General features: G+C 57.8%; 2 protein-coding genes across 12 annotated transcripts in view; both read left to right on the top strand.

Moving 5' to 3' along the window:
• Positions 1-5,609, top strand: part of ARMH3 (armadillo like helical domain containing 3) — a 132,698-nt gene extending 127,089 nt beyond the window's left edge. For all 9 annotated transcript variants that reach the window (XR_014227906.1, XM_082309471.1, XM_082309464.1 and 6 more), the window contains one exon: positions 5,141-5,609. Coding sequence is in view for 1 of the 9 variants with exons in the window: in XM_082309464.1 (XP_082165590.1) it covers positions 5,141-5,233 (93 nt within the window). In the remaining 8 variants the exon portion in view is untranslated. The remainder of the gene's footprint in view (positions 1-5,140) is intronic.
• Positions 5,610-15,622: 10,013 nt separating this feature from the next.
• Positions 15,623-21,984, top strand: part of KCNIP2 (potassium voltage-gated channel interacting protein 2) — a gene marked incomplete at its 5' end in the record, with an annotated part of 44,656 nt that continues 38,294 nt past the window's right edge. For all 3 annotated transcript variants that reach the window (XM_082309123.1, XM_082309121.1, XM_082309119.1), the window contains one exon: positions 15,623-15,695. In XM_082309123.1, the coding sequence (XP_082165249.1) occupies positions 15,623-15,695 (73 nt within the window). The remainder of the gene's footprint in view (positions 15,696-21,984) is intronic.

Raw genomic sequence — 21,984 nt, 5'->3', positions numbered from 1 at the left:
GTCCTTGCTGATTGATGAGTAACTGATGCCTGCCCACTCCGTCACGAGTCTGCATGAGTTTGGGAATGTTATGCCTCCCTCTGTCTACTCTGCTCTGGAGCAAGCATGCCTGTATTGGTTTTGCTTCCTTCTACAGAATGCTTTTTAATGCCTTTTTTGTCATTCCAGCACTGCCATTGGGTAGGATATGGGCAAAAACACTTGCAATCACTTTCATGCCATTTTTCTGTGCTCTTTTGTGCCTGTTTTTGTCTCTCTTGCCTGCTGTTTGATACCATATCTGGCATACATGCAAAGAAATTTGGCCATAGCCTTCCTGTGACACAGGCTTCTCCTATTACTGTGCCCTGGAAAGAAGACGCATTCATGTTTCTGTTGTCATCTGTTCTGTCCCAAGGGCTCCCGCCGTCCTCAGCCAGCATCTCCTTCCCCAGCCTCTTGGGCACGTGACCGCTCTGCTTCCTGCATGCCCCACTTTCCACTTGGCCTGGCAGAAGCTCGGGCTGATCATGCCAATTGATTAAAATGACATTCTCGGTCCTAAGATCATCAGAGCTACAAAACACTTCAGCTAAAATTAATTTCTTCCTAGCTCGATTTTTTTTTTTTTCCAAAATCCCAATTTTGTATCATTTAAGAATCTCTTTAGCATAACCAGTCCCTCCTCAACTCCCTTCTGAAAATTGCCCATCCAGGTACTCCTGGGACCCTCTCCTCAAGAGTATACGAAAGCCTGAATAATTACTGTCTAAATGTGCTGATTTGACCCAGTTGTGAATCTGTTTAATCCACATTTCTCTAGATGCCCTGAGAATTGGGACCCTATTAAATGTTCTTTACTCACAGCTACAGAAAATCCTCTGCATTCCATTAAGCCATTCCCTCAACACAGCGGGAAATCAGCCTGATATGTTATGATTTGTCTTCCGCAAACCCAGCTGGCCTCCCGTCCTCCGCGCTGTTTTTTCCTCTAGGTGCACAGTAACTGATGGCTTTATTAATTTTTCAAACAACTCATCAAAAAGGCCCTAGTCTGCCCTGTCCTCCCTATATCCTCTTCAAACCAGGTACTTGGCTTCCTTTTTGCAAGGCTTCCAAGTCTTTGGCTTCCGTTGCCGGTCTGATGTGGGGTAATATCCCCCTACCCAGTGCATTGTGTTTAACTGCTGGGGTTTGCAGGACTTCGTGAAGGGAGCAGAGTGAAATGGCTGTAATTTTCTTCGTGGGCTCTGCCAAAGGAGCAAGGCTGGTGGTGAACTACAGGTTTCCAGTATGGTTTCCAAACTCATACTGGTCCCATCAGGTCTTCCTGAACAGGATCTGTTTGCAAATAATTCTTTCCAGATTCTGCCTGGTTTTCTTGTCTCTATCTGTGTGATTGCATTAAAGCAAATCCTTCTTGGTGGGGAATGACACGCAGGAGCCATTTTCCTTTTCGGCTGCCTTTTCATCTCTCTGCGCTCCCATTAAGCGGGTGAGCAGAAACTTCCCCAAGCCATTCTCTTGGCTCCTTTATGCTTAGAAATCTTGTTCTCGCTCCTTTGACGTGCTTTGCTAATGCACTGCTTCACTTCTCCGGCTTTGCCTCAGTGCTGCTCGCTCTTGCTAATCCCAAAGAAAAATCTGCTTTCTTCTCCCATTCCCTTTTCAAAGAAGCTTTCAAAGGCCTGCGATACTGCAGCCACATTGTGGTGGAAGGTGATGTGCAGAGTGTTTTATCAACTGGGCTTTCTGGCCTGTTGTGCTGCCTTTGAGGGGCTAAAGGAAGGAAGTTAGGAAGTTTTCTAACACTTTTTATTTCTTTTCCTTTGAACCCTCAGGGATGTCATTTGAGGTCTGTGCTGCTTTGATAGAATGAATGGTTTGGATGTGAGCTTTTGGACCCTCGCATTGCAGCTGGAGGAATGTGTGGCAAGAGATTCAGCATCTTTCCAAAACATTCACTGTCTTTGCAGTTGGATAGGTTTCAGCAGAGTCTCAAAATAGTCTGATTAGGGATTGATTTCTGCAGGGGAAATTACACTAATTTGACTTTTAATTAGATGTAGTAGTCAGCGTAAACCTTCCTCCCATTGTACAAATTTCTTAAGAGCTGCTTGTTGATTGGAAACAGGTTTAATTGATGGGACTTGCTGCGAAATAGGAGTGTCTGTACAGTGTTGCACATGTCCAGCTATAATGACACAAAACGAGGACTGAATAATGTTTTCCTCACATGGTTAATGCCACTGCTTCATCCATTCTTTCATTTGCTCATTGTTCTCCAGGTGATGTCAGCATTTCATGCATTTCCCATTTCTTCAGAGCCCGTGGGTTAAATGTGATCCAAGCTGCTAATAGGGAGAAAACAATTTTAAAAGCTCTTCTGGCCCTAGTGTGCTCCAGCATGCTCCATACAGAAGCAAGAGAGGATACGGGCTCTGCTTTTACTTCCTTGCAGAATGAATGTTAAAGCTCCGAGCTTACTTTCCGAGGCTGGTTTTGGCTCCTTGTATAAGCCACTCTAGAGAGTTCTGGTAGCTTCCAGGCTGGCAGCCTGGGCTGCCCGCTGCACGGCGAGCTAGGAGGAGTCCCGGCGTGCAGCCTCGTGGATGGAGCAGCTCAGCCAGACCGCAGGAAGCTTCTGAAGTTTATCCTTGTTGCAGACACCTCCCTGTGTCACTGTCTGGTCTTCCAACCCCAAAAGGGAGATGAGTCTGGCTCCCTGTGCTGGGCGCTGGTGCTGGAGATAACTTGATTTAACTCTAATTTGAGCTATTCTTACCTTTTCAGCTGGTTGGCTCAGAGCTGCCTGCTTTTTCACAGCAGAATAAACGCTGGGCAGAGATTTGTAGAAACGTCAGAGTCATCTCTTGTGTTGTTATCACACCCACTCCTCTCCCGAACTTGTGTTAAAGCAGATCTAAGTCCATCTAGACTGCTCTTGACCGAAGTTTGTGTCTAAGCTCCTCCTGAAACGTCAACCTGTCTTTAAGTGAAGACAGCTCCACACTGGCCCCAGGTGATCTACTCCACTGCTTCCCAAACCATAGGTTTAAAAGTATTTCCTCTTTTCCAGTGTAGATCATCTTTGTCTTAAATTAAGCCGAGTATTTCTTGCCCCATCCCTGGGGAGCCAGAGAAATATTATTCACTGTTCTCTTTCTGACATCATTTTACATACTGGAGAGTGTTTGCTCTATTCCTCCTAAACCTTCTCTTTGCAAACTAAACAGGCTTAATTTCTTGTGCTCTACCCCATAGCTACAATTTCTGCTAAGCCCTGTGTTTTCATCATGTGCCACTCCAGCCGCCCTTTCTGGGCTTGTAGAGACTGCTGCCACATCCTTCTTGGAGACCGTGATGTGTATACAAGTTGGGCATCTTCTACTGCTGGTGCCTGGCCCCTGGCAGCAGTTCCTGAGGCCAAGAGCTCATTTCTCCTTGTTCTTTCTGTTGGTGGGACCCATAGGAATACTTCTAGTCAGAGTAAGGATGCTGGCTTACACTACGTGTAGCATCTGCCCCTTTTCTGCAGGCAGTCACATTCCCCAGGGCAGAGGACTCTCCGCATCTGTTTAGCCGTGTTGTTCCCCTCTTGTCAGAACTGACGGGATCGCTGAGGTGGGGAGCACTCGGTAGGACTGGGAGCAAATCCTGTCCATGGGGCTCCTGTCTTCTGGCAGGGAGACAGCCCAGTGCAAACCAGCGTTCTGGAGACCACTTGCAGTGGCATTTAACGTGGGCTATAACCTGTGGTTATCTTACAAGGCACGATCCCAAACTATTACAGCATGGAGTAAGTCAAAAGACACCCAGAGAAGAGAGGTGAGGGGGTGCTCCAAGGGAATGAAGATGCATGGGGTCTCTTACAAGCATCCTGATGAAGAAGAGTTTGTGGTTTCTGCAAACGCCATAGAGCTTAAATATTCTGTCTTTAAGTGTAGACATCTTTGCTAGCTTGCTTGGGTTGTTGGAGTCTGTGTAATGGGGCTCACTGGGGTTCACTTCACAGCTTTCCCTGTTAACCTTCCATGTTTTGATTTGCTTCCCACTCTTACGCATTATGCCTTTTGGGGAGCTTTCTGCCCTTCCCCTCTTTTTCTCCCACCAGGGCAGCAAGTGGGACCCTCAGCAGTATAACTTGCTCTTCCAGCCCCCAGTGCTCGATGCCTCGTTCTGCTTCTATATAATTCATCCCCCACTGCTTTCAAAAAGCACAAAACACTAACCAGGTCAGCAACAACCTTATTAACACAGGCTCCAAGTCTCTGGGAACTGTAATCCCGTTGTTTGGATGAGCTTGTGTCAGTGTTGCTTTCTGTCACTGCTGCACAGTCGCTGACACAGATGATGTTTGACTTTGTTTTCTTGTTGCCGAGCGCAGCTGAGACTGAGCCCAGTCTGGGGCCTGCGTGTTCGGCCAGCAAGTCTGCAGCGCGGAGGGGGAAGGGAGGCTGCTGCGCAACAGGGCTGCCCAGCTCTCCTTCACAGGCTCTGCGGGTGACCAGAAGTCTGGGCATCATTAAGGGATAAAGGTGTCTTCTTCACAGACAGCTAGTGAGCCAGCTTCAAGTGTAAGGCACTCAGCACAGAATACACACAGCTGGCTCTGAACCCACGGTTTTCTGCCAGCTTGGGTGATAATTTGTGGTTACAGCAGAGTAGCACGGTCTCTGTCCTTTCCTTGACTCCATATCTTTGGCTCTGCAGGTTCTGGAGCAGGACAGAGGCCGTGGTACGGCATTCATCCAGGAGAATACTGGCTGGCACTCCAGTGGGCACTAGTAGAAAATGCTGTTCCAGCTGCAACCTGGAAATGCTAACTTTCCCCATCACTTTGCCCCAGGACAGGAAACACATCATAGCTCATGCATCCAAACAGAGCATCCTCTCCCATCCCTGTCTCATTTGGAATTTACTCTCCTTGCTGGGGTGTCACTGTAGACATTCCTGTTATTCCAGGAAGCAGGTAACCCTCAGGGATTTCTTGTGAAGCTGGAGTTTCAGTGAGAGCTGGCTGCAGCAAGTCCTCTGGGGCTATAACAGCATGCAAAACGGTTTCATGCTGAACCTGGAGGTCAGGAGTGTCAAAGCTGCCATGCTCACCAGGAGCCAGGAAGAGTCCCTTGGCTAAAACATCTTGTTTTGTCTCTGTCAGGTTCGGTCCATCAGCATCAATGTGAGGAAAAACCTTGCTTTCAACACGCTGAGCCAGGAACTGCTGCTGAAGGAATTCTCTACGATCTCTTGAAGCAGGGACGCAGCCGCTGCGCAGGGCTGACCAGAGACGGGCCTGTCTGGGCAGGGACACTACAGAGCTGCAGCCGGTCGCCCCTTGCCTTCCGCCTGCAGAAGGGACTGCATTTCTTCTAGGGGAGAGCCTTGCTGCTGTGTGTTTGATCCCAAAGGCATGTGTTTCAACAGGACTGGGGCTGAGGAGAGGTGATCGGCATGTTGAGGAGGAGGAGGAAGCAGTTTTGTAAGGTGCCACGGGGGTGGGCCGCCGTTCCCGTGACGTAGCAATGGGAGATTCCCTCCGCAGCCTCAGGGAAGATGCACTGGAAACCTTTGTAGCAGAGCTGGGGAGAGCTCACAACCAAAATAATAAAACCAGTCCAGCTGTGTGAGACAGTTCTGCATTGAGATCACTCGCCTGCTCTATGGGGAAAGCTCTCTGATCCCAGGTGAGGGCTGTTCTTTTCTGTCAGCCTGGATCAACCTGCCCTCCTGCAATGTAGGTCAAGTCCACTGCCAGTCCCATTGGGAATGGCTTTGGGGTAGAAAACAGTTTCCCCAAGGAGCAGGCCCTGCTCACTGCTGGCTCCTCATGTCAGAAGGTGTCACTTGAACCAAGCCATCGGATTACTGGAGAAGGAGAAATTTTGCCTCCAAGGCTGTTGGCTTACAGGGTCAAATCTGAGCCAGTATGCAAGAATATGGGTCATCAAACAGAGCACTTTGTAACTGGAAACCAGCTCTGCTTGGGGTCACTGTTGCTTCCAGTAGCCCAGTTCACCTCTGCTGTTTCTAAGGTTGAAGGACATTTTTAGATTTTCCATTTTCATGGGGCAGAAGACAGGCTGACTCCCTCCCCCAGCTCCCCTTATTGCCCATCAGAGACTGCACTGCGACAATCCTCCTCTTCCTCACAGGAACAGACGCCTTGCACATGTTTGCAAGTGCCTGGTGACCTTCATGAACTAAGAAGTCCCTGGTTTTTCCCTTGTGTGTAGCACACAATTAAAATGCAGCTGGAGAAGTACTTACTTCACTTTCTCGCTTGCCCTCTTGTCTTCACCAAGTGACTTGTAGCTACAGTCTGCCGAGAACTTCCGAAGGAAGAGCTCTGGGATGACGCTGTGGGGCACAGGCAGACCTTGCACACCCAGAGCCAGTGTTTCAGAGGTGCCCAGGTCCGGCAGAGCCTGTTCGAGTGCTGTGTCAGGCTGCCGACTCAGGAATACGCAGCATAAACACCCGTTCCCTGCTCGTGCATTTTCAGCTCCCAGCAGTGATGTTAGGATCTGGCCTCACTTGGTGGACTGAAGTAGAGAAGTTAGTTACATCCCAGATCCACCTTTTTTTTTCTCTAGGAGACAGTTTTTTTAAAAAGAAGTGCCTAGTCCCGCTCTTAGCCTCGTAGGTTAGTGTGAGTGATGTGAATGTCATGTCATTCTCAGCCATTTTTAGGCAAGGCTTATTCATGCTAGCATGTGTTCATTGTGTTAATGTTTCATCTTTACCTGCCATGAGCATGGGAACTGAAAGCTGTGTCCTTGGCCACCCACTGCTCACAGCACCCGATGAAGACCATATATTTTCCTTGGGAGCACCATCTTCTCCCAGCAGAAGATACTTTGCCTCAGCACGGAATTGTCTGGCTTTTATCAGCTAAGCCAGACACTTATTTGCTTTCCTGCCATGCAAATGTGTGGAAACGTGTACACGTCAGAGGGACGGTGCTTGGGAGAGCAAGCAGGCTCCATAAAATCACGCTGCTTGAGAACAGGCCAAGGGCATGTAGAAGAAGGGTATTTCTCCAGTGAAAAATGAGTATAAATGGTTTGCGGCCCATGGCACTTGTCTCTGTGTGTGTGGGAAGCTCTTGCTCGACCGTCTCGCCTCTGAGGGGGGGAGTTTCTTCCCGAAGGGGGCTTGAGTTGCTTCCTTGAGGTGCAGCCCCAGCATCGCTGCTGTCGGAGCATTGAGTCACCCAGCTGTCCACACGTCTGCTTTTCTCTGATCCCGCCCAGGCTGAGGCGAGACAGATAGGTGGGAGAGCTGGGGATGAGCCTGCCTCTGCCTCGGCAGCCTCTGGGATTTTCAGCTTTTCACCCTGGGCTCAGCTTATCAAAGGTCTCGTCTCCCCCACGGTGCTCCCTTGCTGGGATGAACTGGGAAGCCCAGGCTGCGACTGGGAGCAGCTCCTGAGGTCAGCCCTTGTCCAAGGCTGAGCTGGGGAAGACTGTGACACACGTCCTCTTGTCACGCTGTCGCCGAACCAAGCGCTGTAAATGGATGTACATACAAACCTAGAGCTCAATAAATAGCAGAGCCCTGCCTGTCCAGAGCGTGCAGTGTTTGTCCTTCGCGGAGGGGAGAGCGGGGTAGTTATGGGGGTGGCCCTGTCACTGGCGAGTGGCATGCTGGCTGCAGCAGGGGAGTCGCTCCTCCTTGGTCCAGGCTGCAGGTCCCAGCCAGCAGTGAGCAGCCCTCCGCCTCTTACGTGCCCTGGGGCTGCCAGCGAGGAAAACACGAGCAAGGCTGAGAGCCCAGGGATGTGAGCGAGGGATGCAGAGATCTACCCGTGCACGGTGTGATGCGCTCTCTGCTGCTGCCGTCACCAAACTCCTGGTCACAGATCCTGCTGCAGATTTGCCTGTGCTGTTAAACACCATAGTACTACTTGTGTTTTCAGGCCAGCAGAAAGTCATTTAACTCCAGCATTCAGCCTCGGGACGTGACTCATGGCCCCAAACTTTCCCATATCTGATCTGAGCAGTTAAGTGTATTTTATTATATCTAATTCATAACCCAGTCTATTATTGGAAGAGCTGTTTTTGAGGCTTGGGGAGTGTGGGGAGAAATCAGATTGCTGCCTTTAAATTAGGCAGCCGCTGCAGGGAGACAAATATTTTACAAAATAATGACCAAATGCTGGAGGAGAAAAATTGAGTTTGAGCTAAACTTTGGAGGGAGTTATTAAAAATTGATTTGTAAGTGACATTGTGATTTTTGGCATCGTCTCTTCTTCCCTGGCTCTTTTAGGTCCTGTTTTTCATGCAGACTCGGGAGAGGGGCAGCTCCTCGGGAGCTGAGTCTCCCCTGCCCGGGCTGCGGGTGGTCAGAGGAGGCACCGTGCCTTGGGCACAGGGTAGCGATGGGGGGTGGTGGGGCTGTCAGCTCCATGCGATGATTTGGCTGCTGTTTGAGGGCATCAGGAGCAGGTAGTACCAGACCCCCGAGTCTCAGGTACAGCGGCCAGAGCGCAGGGTGCACCTTTGCCCACCCGCTCTGTTTGGTTTGCAGGCCTCGTCGTCCTCTTCCTTGTCGTGGCCGTCACCTGCTGCGATCCCACCCGCGTGGTGTGGGGGCCGTATCTCTGTAGGACTGAGCTGCCTCCCCATGAGCCTGTCCTGGTGCCCGTTGGGGTGATTTTATCTCCCTGCCTGAATATTGCACACTCTTGCCCTGCTCTGGGGTCCTGCCAGGCTGTTGCATGGTGGGATGTCAGGAGGAGAAGCCTGCTGTCGTGGGGAGAGCTATCTCCCAGACAGCACTTGCACAGGGGATCAGCCCCGGTGTGCACTGTCTGCCTCCCCACGCTTCCCTCCTGGGACGGAGCCAGGGGCCCTGAGGGCAGGTGGAGCCAGTGGCCTTCCCAGCGGGCAGAGGGAGATGCCGTTACCCCACCGAGTCACAGCCGTCGTCATCTGTGTCGGGGCTGGTGTGTGGCCAGCGGTCTGCCGTAAGATTTACAGCTGGCTCTTGGCACTCGCAAGCAGCTCTCCGTCTCGTTGTCAGCACCGATGCCTCGTGGATATTTATTCTCAGCTCTGTTTTCTGGGCTCTGTTTTCTTGTTTGGTACTTGTTGGGATGAGCAGGGCTGTGCTGAGCGGGGTCGTACTAGGCAAGGGTTTATCTCCGTGGAGGTGATGAGGTTTCTTTGGCAGATGAGCCATTGCAGTAACCTGAAAGGAAAGGGGTAAAGCCCAGCTTTGGGAGCTGCAAGCATCCAAAGGGGCCAGGATAAGATGGGCTTTTCCCCTAGTGGAAACTAATTAATGCCTTTGCTGATGCCTTCAGGGGGAGGGAAGACACAAATGATGAATGCGAGTCTGGGCCAGGAGGCTGCAGAAGGGCTGTTGCAAGTCCTGTGGGACCTGGCTGCTGCGAGTCCTTCGTGCTGGTCAGAGCCCTGGTTCTCCCCACTGCGGCACGGTGTGGGTGAGCTCCAGGGGACACCGATCAAGCAGAGGGGTGATCCCAAATATCCCTTGGGGGAGCATCGCTGGATGCTTGTCTCGCTCCTGTTGTCTTTTTAAAGCATCTTTAGGCCACCCTTGGCAGGTGCTCAGGGATGCAGACCTCAGATCTGACCTGGAGTGGCTGTCACCTCTCAGGGTTGTGACTGACTGCAAAGGGAGATGCTCAGGACAGGGCTCCCCCCAGTATCTGCCCTACGGCTGCCCACACGTTACTCAGGACCAGCAGCTTGTGCACAGACGAGCCCCTGCCTCCGCTTGCCAGAACGGGGCTCCCCTGCAGCCCCCATCATCTCAGCGCGTCCCAGAGGGCCGGGACAAGCGTAGGGTCCTGGCCGCTGCGGGAGCAGCCGCTGTGGCTCCACGCTGTGCTCCCCTCTCAGCTCGGCGGCTGCTGGAGCGCGGGCCGGGCCGTGCTCCACAGCCTCTGCTCTCCCGTGCTGTCCCTCCAGGGCTAATTGAATCATGTGGCTGGAAATTGAATCCAATTGAATAGATTAAATGAGCCAGGCTTGCCGCTCGCTGCAGCGCAGCTCAGAGCCTTGCCAGGCTGCTGCCAGGGGCTGGGAGCTCCCAGGAATCCTGTGGGGGCACGAAGGGGCTGGGGAGGCTGCAGGGAGATGGACACCCACTGGGCTGGGCTGGTTCTCCAGCTCCGCTTTGACAGATGAACCCTCAACCATTTCCCGGTGACAGGCAGCCTGGCTGGGTCCCAGGGCCCACAGGTCACTCTGCTACAGGCATGCACAGGTTGGGTTTTGCTCGTTGCCTCTGTGAAGGAATTAGTGGCTAATTAGCTGGAGCCCCTCTGCTCCAGGGTTCAACTGGGGCCCTCCCAGTGGCGTAGAGGGGTGAGGACGCTCTAATGACCCATGGCTGTGGCAGCTGTGGCTGTGCCCTGCTCAGCAGCTTCAAGCCGGTTGCTCTCCCAGCCTACGGCAAGCGGTGCTCCAGCAGCACCGGACTGCATCACCCCATGCCCTGCTTTCGGCCCCTCTGCTGCGGCCATTGCCGGGCCGGTGGGATGGGATGGGTGACAGAGAGCAGTGTGCTGAGACCGCGGTCGCAGCATGGACATCCCCTCCTGCGGAGGTGAGCTCAGGCACGGGGCCCTGCCCGGACAGAGCAGGAGGACGCGTGTCCGCAGCACGGACTCGCTCGTGACAGAGATGCACAGCGGTTTTCATAGCAGACCTGAGCTGCTGAAAGGGCCCCTGGTGTGGCATCCAGCATGGTGTAAGCGAAGGTTGGAAATAGTGTCTGGTTCCTCTTTAAATAAAAGCTGAGTCCACAGGCACTGAGCACACAAACACTTACGAGATGCTTTATAACACTGGGAGGGCTCGTGGGACGCGGGGTACCTCCTGAGTCTGGGAATGCTCCAGTCTGGTCTCTGCTCTCTAAAACAAGTACTTTTCTTCACGCAGATTTTGCATCTGTTATGCAGAAGCAGCAGAGAAATGTTCAGGGTGGGCACAGAGCCCCCACAGCCCGCCCAGCAGTGAGGCTGCGCCGGGGAGTTCCCTCCTTGCTGGAGGCGTGGGCAGAGGCAGGTGATGGGCTTTCGAGGATGCAGAGTGTGATGCAAAGTCCTTCTCCCTCCTGCGCACCCAGATTTCTCCCACCTGCTGGTTTGCATTTGACAAAGGAGGTTCCCTTTCTCCTGCAGCATTCCTGCTTGCAAGGCTCGCCCAGCAGCTTGCAGGCATCTGTTCCTCCTCTAGCTTTGCAAGATTTTCAGCAGCTGAAATTTCCCCCCAGCGCTGAATCTCCCAGCGGCTCCCACCCACCCGCGTGTCTCTGCGGGGTGGGTTTGCAGAGATGGGAGCTGTCCTCCCCTGCCTGCCCCAGCTGCCTGTGTCCTGGGGGGTGCTCTGTGGGGGGCATCACCACCCCAGGACCTGCCGGTCTGCTGTAGCTGCTCCCCGAGTCCTCAGGGCCCCAGGCCTGCAAAGACCAAGGGGCTCGCCTGGGTCTCGTGCCACCCAGATCCATTTCCTCTGCAGACGTAGTAAATAGTGTGGTTTATTCCTGAGTGAGGCCATTTGCCCTGCCTGGAGCCCCCCCTGCAGCTGCGTGCATGGCCACGAGCATCCCTCCTCCAGGCTGGGGGGCTGCCTGGGCCCTGGGAGGGGAATAGCCCCCGGTGCCGAGCTCCTCATCTCTCTCTAAGGCTGCTGATTGCTGGCATTTTTGCAAGGGGTGAAGCTGCCGTAAGGAGCTCCCATTTCTACCCTCCGTTCCTGGAAGCGGCCCCTGGGTGCTGCATCCCGTGTCCCAGCCCGGGAGCTGCCCGGGAGCCCTCTCTGCGGGGGGAGCAGACCTGTCCCTCACCGCCAAGTGTAAATCTGAGCTCAGAGGCACCAAGTGACCGCAGCCAAAATAAGATTAATGGCATCTTCTGAGAGCACATCCCAAAGACTGCTATTGATGACCGTGGCTTTAAAATACTGTTAACAGTGGATAAAGCACCATGATTTAGAGCACTCAGCAATTACATCTCTGTTTGAAATTTCCTAAAGATAGGATCAGACTCCCGAGTCCTGCTCTCTGCTTTTCCGATAGAATTAATAAGAATGGAGATATGCAATTAGACAACATGCAGGCTGGTAGGGTAGATCGATGCCTTGTGGTTACCTAATGAAGTGTTAAATTGCATCTTTCCCTCTCCCTGTCCCCCCCTAACAGCCGCAGCAGGCTGTTTGCAGAGGGCTTGCAGGGCTCGTGCCTGGGGGAGAGCCCCCCGCACCCCTCTACCCCAGCCCGGCTTCACGGCAGTGGGGTGCGGACCCCAGCGCTCCTGCCTCCTTTCCAGGCTCTTCTTGCTGCTGTGGATGGGAGCAGTTTGGGATCGTCTTGGGCTTTGTATCGAGCCTGGGGTTTTCAGCAGGGCTCCGCGGGGACAGCAGCGTTAATCCCGTGCAGATGTCCTTTATCAAAGCACTGCTGCCGCTGACAGGGTGACGGATGGGCCACTTAGGGAACGCGCCTCCCGCCCGGGCTGATGCGAACGGCTGATTTCCATCACGGCGATGGTGGATGGGTGGTGCCGGGGACACCCTGCCTCCGAGAGACACACAGCCCGGGGTGCAGCACCCCCCACGCCCCCAGCTCGCCTCCCTCCTTGTGTCTCCCGCCTGCCCCCCTGTTCTCCATCCCCGTCCCACCCCGCTGCTGGCTGTGCCAGGCCCTGGGGCTGTTTATGTGGCCCTGTTTCCCCCGTGGCTCTCTGCTGCTCTCCCAGAGATGAGCTGGGAGACCTGGGTGCTTCCACAGGACCCCTGCCCGCCCCAGCAGGCTGGATCCAGCCACTTGCCTGTCCTCTGCACTTCCCTGGCCCTCAGCATCGGGGTAGATGTGGAGCCTGTGCCCCTTCTTGTCCAGTTGGGGCATGGCCCTCCCTCCCAGTTACCCCTTGTAACTGGGATCTGGGCTAACAGTAGCCGCTGGAGCTCTTCCCATCCTCTGGAAACAGTTAATCCAGAGCCATCTGCAGCAGCTTGGACCACCAGCCCTGCCTGCAGGCGGCTCCTGCCCACCCTGGACCTGCTGATTGCTTTCACGGTGGACGTGGCCATGGCCGTGGCCAGCAGGAGCGGGGCTGCGCGAGGCACAAGAGCATTGATTAAAGCCTCGGACACCGCTTAGGTGATTTTCCCCAGCCAGGCCCAGCCTTTCTGCATCTGCCGCACGTCCCGGTGAGACGTGCTGCTAAGGATGCTCTCTGCACTCCGGTGTGACTTTGCCGCTGTGCCTGTCCCTGGCCAGACGCATTTACCGAGGCGTCTCTGTGCCCAGTGCACCCGCAGCAGGGCTCTGCCTGGGTCTGGGCGGGCAGACAGGGACCAGACCCGTTCCCGCAGCAGAAAGGCGGCAGCAGCTGGCAGTGGGCTGCTCCCACCCCAGCATCCTGCAGACCCCCGGCTCCCAGTGCCCGGAGGAACATTTAGGGGAAGACATTGCATTTTTCCGAGCAGAGAAAGGCTCAAAGGCTGTGAATGCTGGCAGGATGCCCAGCCCTCGTGTCTGCTAAGGAAAGGAGCCGTGACCAGTGAGCAAGCGAGCTGTGTCCCCCGTTTTCTACACTGCAGGGAGGATGGGCTGTGTCAGCCTGGCCCTGGGGCTGTCCCATCCTACCCCACAGTACCCACCAACCTGCCCAACTTTTCCCCTCTCCCCAGCCTGGGAAAGCATCTCTTGCTTGCCTGCAGGAACAGGAGCACTTAGCTGGGATAAAAATAGCCATGTTTGCCTCCCAGTGGACTGGGGATGGCAGAAGGTGAAAACTTCCCCATGCAGCTCTGTTGGGCCCGCCACGTCCGCAGCGGGATGAACCCACAGGATGCTGGAGATGGGGCGGGTGAGCCCGGGCACTGCTCACCCAGCCCGACCGACCGAGGCTGCCTCCCTGGGACACCGCTGGGCCCCAGGGGCTGCCGAGCAGATGCAGCCGAGGGTGTGATGGAGGGGGTGGAGGAAGGAGGACAGGGAGGGCAAGGAGCAGCAGGATGGACAAGGGCAGCAGCGGAGGGGGTCCCTGGGCTGGCTGGGCTCCAGCTCCGCTCATCAGGCTAAGCGGAGGGGGCATCGCCAGGGCTGTCCCGAGAGTTTCTCTCCGGCAGGTCAGTGCATGCAGGCTCTGCGGTGGTGGCCGGGCCACGGGGAGGGCTGGGGGAATGTGTTTAGTTCTCTGAACATTTCTCCACTGCGTTTTCCTCACTAAATGGCTCTTATTTTTAGATCCAGGCAGTTGCTAAGCATCGCTGCCTCACTAAGGCGGCTTCTTTCATGGCTTGACACCAAAGCACGCTGACAACACGCTGCCGCGTGAGCATGGCCCTCCCTCCTCGCTGCTCTGGATTCCCTTTCTGCCCTGCGGCTCCCGTGGGCCGGGAGGGCCAGGCTGGGCGCAGGGATCGGACGGGATGCTTTGCCTCCTCCCATAGCCCCTGCTCCCCTCTGTCTCTCTGCATAGATCAGAGGATGAAGGGAGGAGAGGTGGGAAACGCTGGGAGCTGGGCAGCCCCAGAGATGTGCCCAGAGTCCCTGCCATGGTGCCAACAGGCAGTGCACAGGCAGTGGCATGACAAAAGCCCCTGGCTTTGCCTGTGGTGGGGACTCTCCAGCACAGTTCACATCCCCCGGGCTGGCGTCGTGCACAGATGGCAGCAAATAAGCAGGGGCAGCAGAGGGACCTCCAGGCCCCAGCGCCAGATGTACTGGTGGGGCTGTGAGCTCCACTCTTGGCAGCACCGTGCCCCTGGAAGCCCCCCAAAGGTGTGCTGCTGCTTCACCCTTTTCCTGGGGCTGCAGGAGATGGGGGAAAAAATCCTGCTAAAGGCTCCAACCCTGCAGGGGAAACCCATGCGTGGGGTGGGGGACGGCAGGGGGGACCTGCTGCTGTGCTTGGCTGCAAGCAGGTGGACCTGGGCCACCCTCCCCACACCTCTGCTGCGTCTCTTGTCCCCTGCGCGTCCCCTCCACCTCTGACCGGTTTCCCATCCAGCTTCTCCCCGAGGTGGGGATGCAGCAGCTACCCTGGACTGGGCAGGGCTGGGGCCCACCTTCTTCTGTAGCTCCTGGGGGTCCCAAGGCGAAGCCCGGCATGGGCACCGACAGGCAGGGCTTGGGGGGCCCTCGCTCCCCCGCAGCGGGCTGGGGGGGTCTGCGCTCCTCCTGCTGCCCCCGTCCCCTTCTCCGTCCCTGACCCCCGGGGCTCACCCAAACCGCCGGAGACCCCCACCTCGTTACGGCCCGGAGCAGCTCCCTCCCTGCCTCCTCCCCGCAGCTCCCCCCTCGCCGCCCCCGGCCGTGCCTCAGTTTCCCCGCGGCGGCGCGGCGCAGGGCGGCGGGGCCGGGCCGGCGGCTCCCGGGAGGAGGCGGGGAAGGACGGGAGGGAGGGGGCGGCCGTGCCCAGCCCCGGCGGCGGCGGCGGCGGCGGCGGCGGCGGGGAACGGGGCGGCTGCGCGCTCCTGCCTGCCGTACCGAGCCGTACCGAGCCGAGCTCCCGGCACCGCCGGCCCCTGCCTGCTGCCGCGGTGAGTGCCGCGGGCGGCGGGGCGGGGGGAGGCGGCGGCCGCGGGCCCCCCCTGCCCGGCGGCGGAGCCCGTTCGCCCCGTCGCGGTTCCCCCCCGCCGCTCGGCGGGGCGGGAAGATGCGGAGCAAGGGCAGGAAGGAGAGCCTGTCCGACTCCCGCGACCTGGACGGTTCCTACGACCAGCTCACGGGTGAGTGCCGCCCGCCGGGGAAGGTGCAGCAGCCGCTCGGGACCACGGCGCGGAGGTGGCCCCAGGCACCCCGACCCGGCCCCGGGCACCCCGGGCACCCCGGGCACCCCGGCCCGCCGCTTCCAGACCCGGCTGAGCCCCGGCCCCCTGCCCGCCCCGCTTCGCCGCACGCCTTGCCCAGGGAGGGGAGAGGGGTGGCCGCGACCCCGGCGCTGGAGCAGGGGGACAGTCCCGGGGCCGGGGGGATGCTCCGGGGGGGCTAGGGCTGGTCCCAGCCGGGCGGAGGTTGCCCGAGGCAGGTTTGCAGGAAAAAGGCCCCCGCCGGCGGGGTGGGATGCTTGAATCGCTTTTGGCCACCCCCGAGCTCACCCTCCCTCACCGCTGCTCCCAAGCCCCTCGGGACACCAGGGTTTGGCGCTGGGCTGTCTCCAGCATGCCTTGGACCCCCCGCTGCACCCTGGGGTGGCATGGCAGCACCCCGGCAGCAGGTTTCCCCAGGAACGGAGAGGCTCACCCTGCTCAGCAAACCCCAGCAGCACCACAGAGCCTGGTGTCTTCTCCACCCGTCACCCAGTGTCCCCTAGAGCATCTCCAGAGATGCTCTGCCCCTGGGATGGGGTGGCTGCGGGACAGGGAGGCCAAATATGACCCATCTGCAACCCTATTGCATCCTCCTCCATCCTTTGCCCCAGCAGGGAATTGCCTGGCATCCCACATCCCACCATCACATCCATCCATCCGTCACACCTCATTCCCCACTGTCCGGTAGCGGAGCAGCTGGGCTGGAGCTGACGACACCCCTCCTTCCCCACGTGCTCTCCACGGATCAGGCCAAATCCCGTCCCCTTTCAGGGCCTCCGTTGCAGCAGCTGTGAAATGGGGCAGCAGTTCCCGCCTGCCTCCCGGGACCCACGACGGAGCTGAACCTGTCCGTAGCCGGTGGGGCTGGGTGCCCTCATGCCGCAGGCACCGGGGTATGCACACAGGCAGCTCCCCCGGGTCCCGGTGATGCTTTTTCTGCCACGGTCTGGAGTGGATTTCAGGCTTTGCTCTGGAGTTTCGAGGAGGTGGTGGTAGCAGGACAGGACCCTTGCTCTGCTTTCCTGAGCAGGCCCACGTGTGGGAAACGCTGCTTGCTGCCTGCCCAAACGTGCTGCAGGGAAGATATTTTTGAGCTGTGTAGGAACTTGGAACCCACACACAACTTTTGGTTTCTCCGGTAACTTTAAAATGTCCATATGGATTTAAATCAAACCAAAGTTAAAAATAAATTCCAGTCTTTCCGAGGCTAAGACCTTTTATGCCTGGGCTTACCTCTGAGCCAGCCGTGCAGGAGGAACCTGGGCCGAGGGGAGCAGTGCTGCTGTGCCAGCCCCTGCCTGCGGGGATGGGGGAAGCTGCTGGGAAGCCTCTGGGGAATAAGGCTGGAAATATCTGCCCCATTTCCCAGCGTGGGAAACAAAGGCCCCGGGAGGGCTTGTCACTCATTTGCCATCGCTGCCAGGTCAGTGACCTGCCAGGGCAGAGCTGGTGGTCACGCCAGGGAGGAGAGGGAGCCGGTCCTGGCGGCACCGATTTCCCCTGCGTTGGCTGAATGCGCCAAGCCGTCCCTCCCTGTGGAGGGAAAGTTGTTTTTCTCCCAGAAAGAGTGTGGAAGTGATGCAGGCAGGAGGAGAGGGGGTGCAGCCTTAGCTCTAGAGAGGGTTTAATAGCTCAAGCCCCTGCCTGCTGCCCTGGCCTGGGCTCTCCTGGTACCCTGGGGACGTGGTGGGGAGCCAGGACCCCCGTGGGGCCATAGCGAAGCCCTGGAGTGGGGCTGGCAGTGCCAGCGTGGGCTTAGTCTCTACCTGCAGATGGGAGGGTCCCTGCTGGCACCCGGTTTGGTAGCTCAGCCCTGCTTGGGGACAAGCATGAGCAGTTTGGGGTGTTCCTGCAGCCTTGGGGACCCCCATCCATCAGGGTCTGTCAGGGTCTGGGGGACACCTGCCATGCAAGAGCTGTTAACCGAGAGATGATTTGATGTCAGGCGATGCGACAGCCCCATGGCAGCTCCGGCAATTGCTGGTGTGCACGGGGACAGCAGTCGGTCCTGCTGCCTCCCCATCACTCCCCAAAAACAGGGGTGGGGGCAATGAGACCCCCATCTATGCATACCCAGAGAAGGGTTAGCAATACTCCCTTCCAAAAGGAGAGGGTATAAGGGGAAGCAGGACCCCCAGCTATGCGCAGGGTAGAAACCCCCCACACCTTCCCCAGCAGCCCTCTGATTTTTAAATTTAACAAGCTGTTGAAAATGGGGGTGCAGTGGCAGCCCCCCCTCCCTGCAGCATCTCCAGCGGTGCCCAGCCGCCCCGGTCCCCGGCCAGAGCAGCCATGGACCGTGCGGGCGTGCGGCACGTGGATGTGTGTGTGAGAGGCGAGAGCGCCCGAGTGAATGAAAGCTGCCTGCGTGTGAGCGGCGGGGAGAGCAGGCACCGGCTCCGTGTGCTGGGGTGTTGTGGGCCGGCTGCGCTGGGGCGAGCCGGGAGGGACCCTGCCCACGCCTGGCCCCGGTACAGCGGCGTGGGTCGAGGGCAGGTGCCGGCTGTGTCCAGCTGCTGAGCCTGGGGCTGGGCACCTGCCTGGATGTTAAGGAGAGAAATATTTAGGTTACGCCACTAGGAAATTAAAGCAGTCCATTTCTGGGATATTTAGATGATGCTAGCGAGAAATAAAAGCCATCCATAAATTACATTATTCCTCCAGCCCTCTAATGACAGGAGCGATTAGTGTGCAAGCAGAGCCCAGAGCCAGTGTCTCGGGACTGCTCTGGACATGGCCCTCCGTGCGGGAGAAATGGGAGCCCAGTGCCGCTTTACCCTGAGGAGCGCAGGTACCGTGTCCCCAGCCCCGAATGCCGGCAGCGTGAGAGGCGAGGGGGGCTCAGAGGCGGCTTTCCCTCCTGCCCACCGCTCCGCAGGGGTGTGCGAGCAGCAGGGCTGCCCCAGCCCCATTTGGGGAGCAGGGGCAGGTGGCCCAGGGCCCCATCTCACCCCGTGGGACAAGCCCATCCCAGCCATGCTGTGTCCTGCGAGCGGGACAGCACACATTGGCACAGGGTCAATACCTGGGCTGTTTGGGATGGGTCAAACCCCCTAGCTGCATTTTGGAAGGATGAAGGATTCACCTTCAGGGCTGTTGACCCCCCAAGAGGAGTTAAGAGGCTCACTTTTCACCCCTGCTTTTTCACCCCTGCTTTCTCCCTCCCGTTGTCATGTTGTGGGGTCTCGAGCAACTGCTTTGCTCCGCCCCAAAGGCAGCTGCAGCGTTTGCAGTGGGTGAGCAATTGCTATAGAGACCATCTGCAGAGATTTGGGATCCTCCTGCCTCCTGAGGCAGGGCTGATGGATGGGGACTCCCTAACTCTTTGCACTTTGAGCAGCCCACCCAGTGAGATGACAACTGTAGGGACCAGTGTAGTGGCAGCGCAGCATCTGGCTGAGCTCTCCTCCCTACCTGGAGGGAGGGCGTTTCAGAGGCATCTCTCCCCGTGGCAGTAAGAAAGGAGGGATGGGGCCGAGCTGTCCCCTGCGAACACGCCAAGGGGAGGACGGGTCAGTGGGGTTGGTGGGAGAACAGCGGGAGCTGGGCTCTGGTCCCTGCCGCGGGGTAAAGCCCGAGAGCCGTGCTCCGGCGACGCGTCTGCTGCTGGCGGGTACCAGGTGATGGGCAGATCTAGGGCTGCGCCAGGGGCTTGTTCTGCTGCCGGCAAACCTGACGGCTCCGTCGTGGCTGCTCGCAGCCTGTGCTCAGCCGGGTGTGAGGAAAATCTCTGTGAGCTTGCCATAGCATAGGACTTCCACCTGCAAGGGGGAGAATTTATTTCCCAGGGAGTAGAGGAGGTGTCAGTGCTAGCCTGTCCCAAATAGTAGTGTCTGTAGAGGGAAGGGGTGGGATCTGCAGCTGGAGGATGGCGTGTTGGGGCCGATGGGGTGGGATTGAGGGCAGGAGGCAGGTAGGGGCCGGCCGGGCGCCCGGCTGCAAGTGCGCATGGCAGGCTGTGTGCCGTGGCTGCCTGCTGGAGGGGATCCCGGGGAGGGGGACTGGGACGGGGACTGTGCCTGAGACCATGGCAGTGCTTCGCCCGTGCCCAGAACGAAGCTCCTTCTCTTGCCCAGTTGCTTCCTCAAGCAGCACAGGCTGCATGGCCACCTTGCTCTGCCCTGCCCGCGCGGGTCGGGCAGGGCCGGCTGCCTGCATTCCTGTGGCCAGCAGCAGGCGTGGTTCATCCCCTCTTCCTAGAAGCAGCCCTCAGGAGGGGTGACACACTCCAATGTCCTTTCCCCAGGGGGTCCAGCCCGTGGGAACCGAGTGTGCTGCCCGTCCCCCTGCTCCCCCGCTAACCTGCCTCCTCCGCGCTGCCGCTGCTGCCCCGCGCATCCCCCCTCTGCTTGCCACTTCTGCTCCCGCTGCCCACAGCCCGGTGGTGAGGCTGGGCTGGAAGCCGGGCTGACCCTCGAGCCAGGTCCCCAACCTCCCCAGGAGGCCTTCAGTCAGGGTGGGGTGCGGTGAGGAAAGGGCGCCCACTCATGCGCTGGGATGGGGGGCTCCCATGGGGTCCCCTCTGTGCCAAAGCGCCTTGCCCTCGATGGATGCTGCACCTTCCCGGGGTGATGGGAGCGTTGCCTGACTCTGCCTCATCTCTGTCTGCTGTCACCCTCTCTCTGGCATCTGTACCCCTCTGCCTCTTCCCTCTTTGCTGTCCTGGCTTGTCTGCAGCCCTTTGATGCCGATGAATCCCCCTCTCACGGGGTGTCGTGGCCTCTCCTGACCGGAGGCTGAGATTCTGCCAGTGGGGAGGTGGGATGCTGCTCTGAGCCCACGCCGGGGCAGAGCCACACACGGGGCAGGGGACACGGGGACGATGCTACTGGGTACCACTGCCTGCGGGCAGGTTGCGTTTTGCAGGTGGAGAGGCCAGAGCTGAGGTTTTGGCAGCCGCCGCTGCATCCCCGCAGGCAGAGGCAGGTTGGAGCCTGCGGGGAATTGGTGGCACAGGATTAATTGACAGGAAGTTCGTGGGTTTGGTCGGGGCAGTTAAACGCTGATTTCTGCAGATGCTGATGCATAATTCATGAGCTGTCACAACTTTGGCCAAGGTGTACAGCTCCTGCTGCACGGGGCTGGCGATGCTCGGGCAGGGAGGGGTTTGCTCTTTCGCCATCTCTGCGTCCGGGCACGGAGAGGAGTTTTTCCCCGCGGCTGGCCGTGTTGCAGCTGGATAAGGTGTCTGCACTTGGTGGTGCTGCTGCTTTCCTGTTGTGTGGTGTGCTGGGACCAGTTGAACCCAGAGCCTTGGGAGCCGGGACAGGAGGAGGTTTGGGAGAGTGAGCAGAGCTGGTCCCTAGAGCAGGCTCCAGTTTCTCCTGGTCCATACTGGGTCCATATGTCCCAGCTGGAGCTAAGCCTTATGCCCTTACCTTGCAGCCGGGGCATCAGAGGGTCACTCCAGGCCCGAAGGCCAGGAGAGACCCCATTAATGGAGCTGCCCTCCCCCTCCCTCGCTGGCTTTGCTCATTAGTGGTGTTTTCATTAGGAGGAGTGGTTTGGTTTTGTTTAAGCCAAATTGCTGTGCTTGGGAGATGATAAATCCATCTGCTGGCAAATCGCTCTCCTGCCGCCAGGATGGATCCCAGCCTTGGGCTTTAATCGTGCTGCAGATGAATGAGCCTCTAGTGAAATGAATCTCCCTGCCGTGCCCCGCCGGGGGGGGCTGACCCGGGGCGGGCTGCCTCTCCAATGCCACAGTGAGGGGCTCCGGCTTGGAGTGGGGGTCAAAATCCTACGCTAAGGGGTTGTGGAGCCCTGGGGGTGGTTATCACCGAGCAAGGGAACTGCTGGGGCTGGTGCAAGCAGCTTCCCTGGGTGCAAAGGGGGAGAGGAGCCCCTTTCCATGGGGCAGGGGCTGTGGGTGGGTGCAGGGGTCCTGTTCAACCCACTGTCTGTGCCAGGGTGCTCTGCTGGCAGCGGGGGCTGGGTGGGTGCCATGCCATGGGGATGAGTGGCAGGCCACTGCATGGGACAGGGCTGGGGTTGGGATGCCGGGGATGGAGTGGCCCCGCTTTCAGCCATACCCTACCAAGTGGCTTTGCAAAGGGGATGTGGTGGCAGGGCTGTGCTGGACAGGAGGCTCTTATCGGGGTCCTCCCACCGCTGGGCTGCCGTGGCTCAGGGTGGTTCTGGCTTTTGAGTAAATTTGCCTTCCGCTTCAAATGAAAATGGGTGGTGCAGCCCCCCGGGGAGCGGTGTG

This window comes from Platalea leucorodia (genome assembly GCF_965183815.1).
Source record: "Platalea leucorodia genome assembly, chromosome: 4".
In the NCBI taxonomy this organism is placed as follows: domain Eukaryota; kingdom Metazoa; phylum Chordata; class Aves; order Pelecaniformes; family Threskiornithidae; genus Platalea; species Platalea leucorodia.
This window is presented reverse-complemented; position numbering and strand designations above follow the sequence as displayed.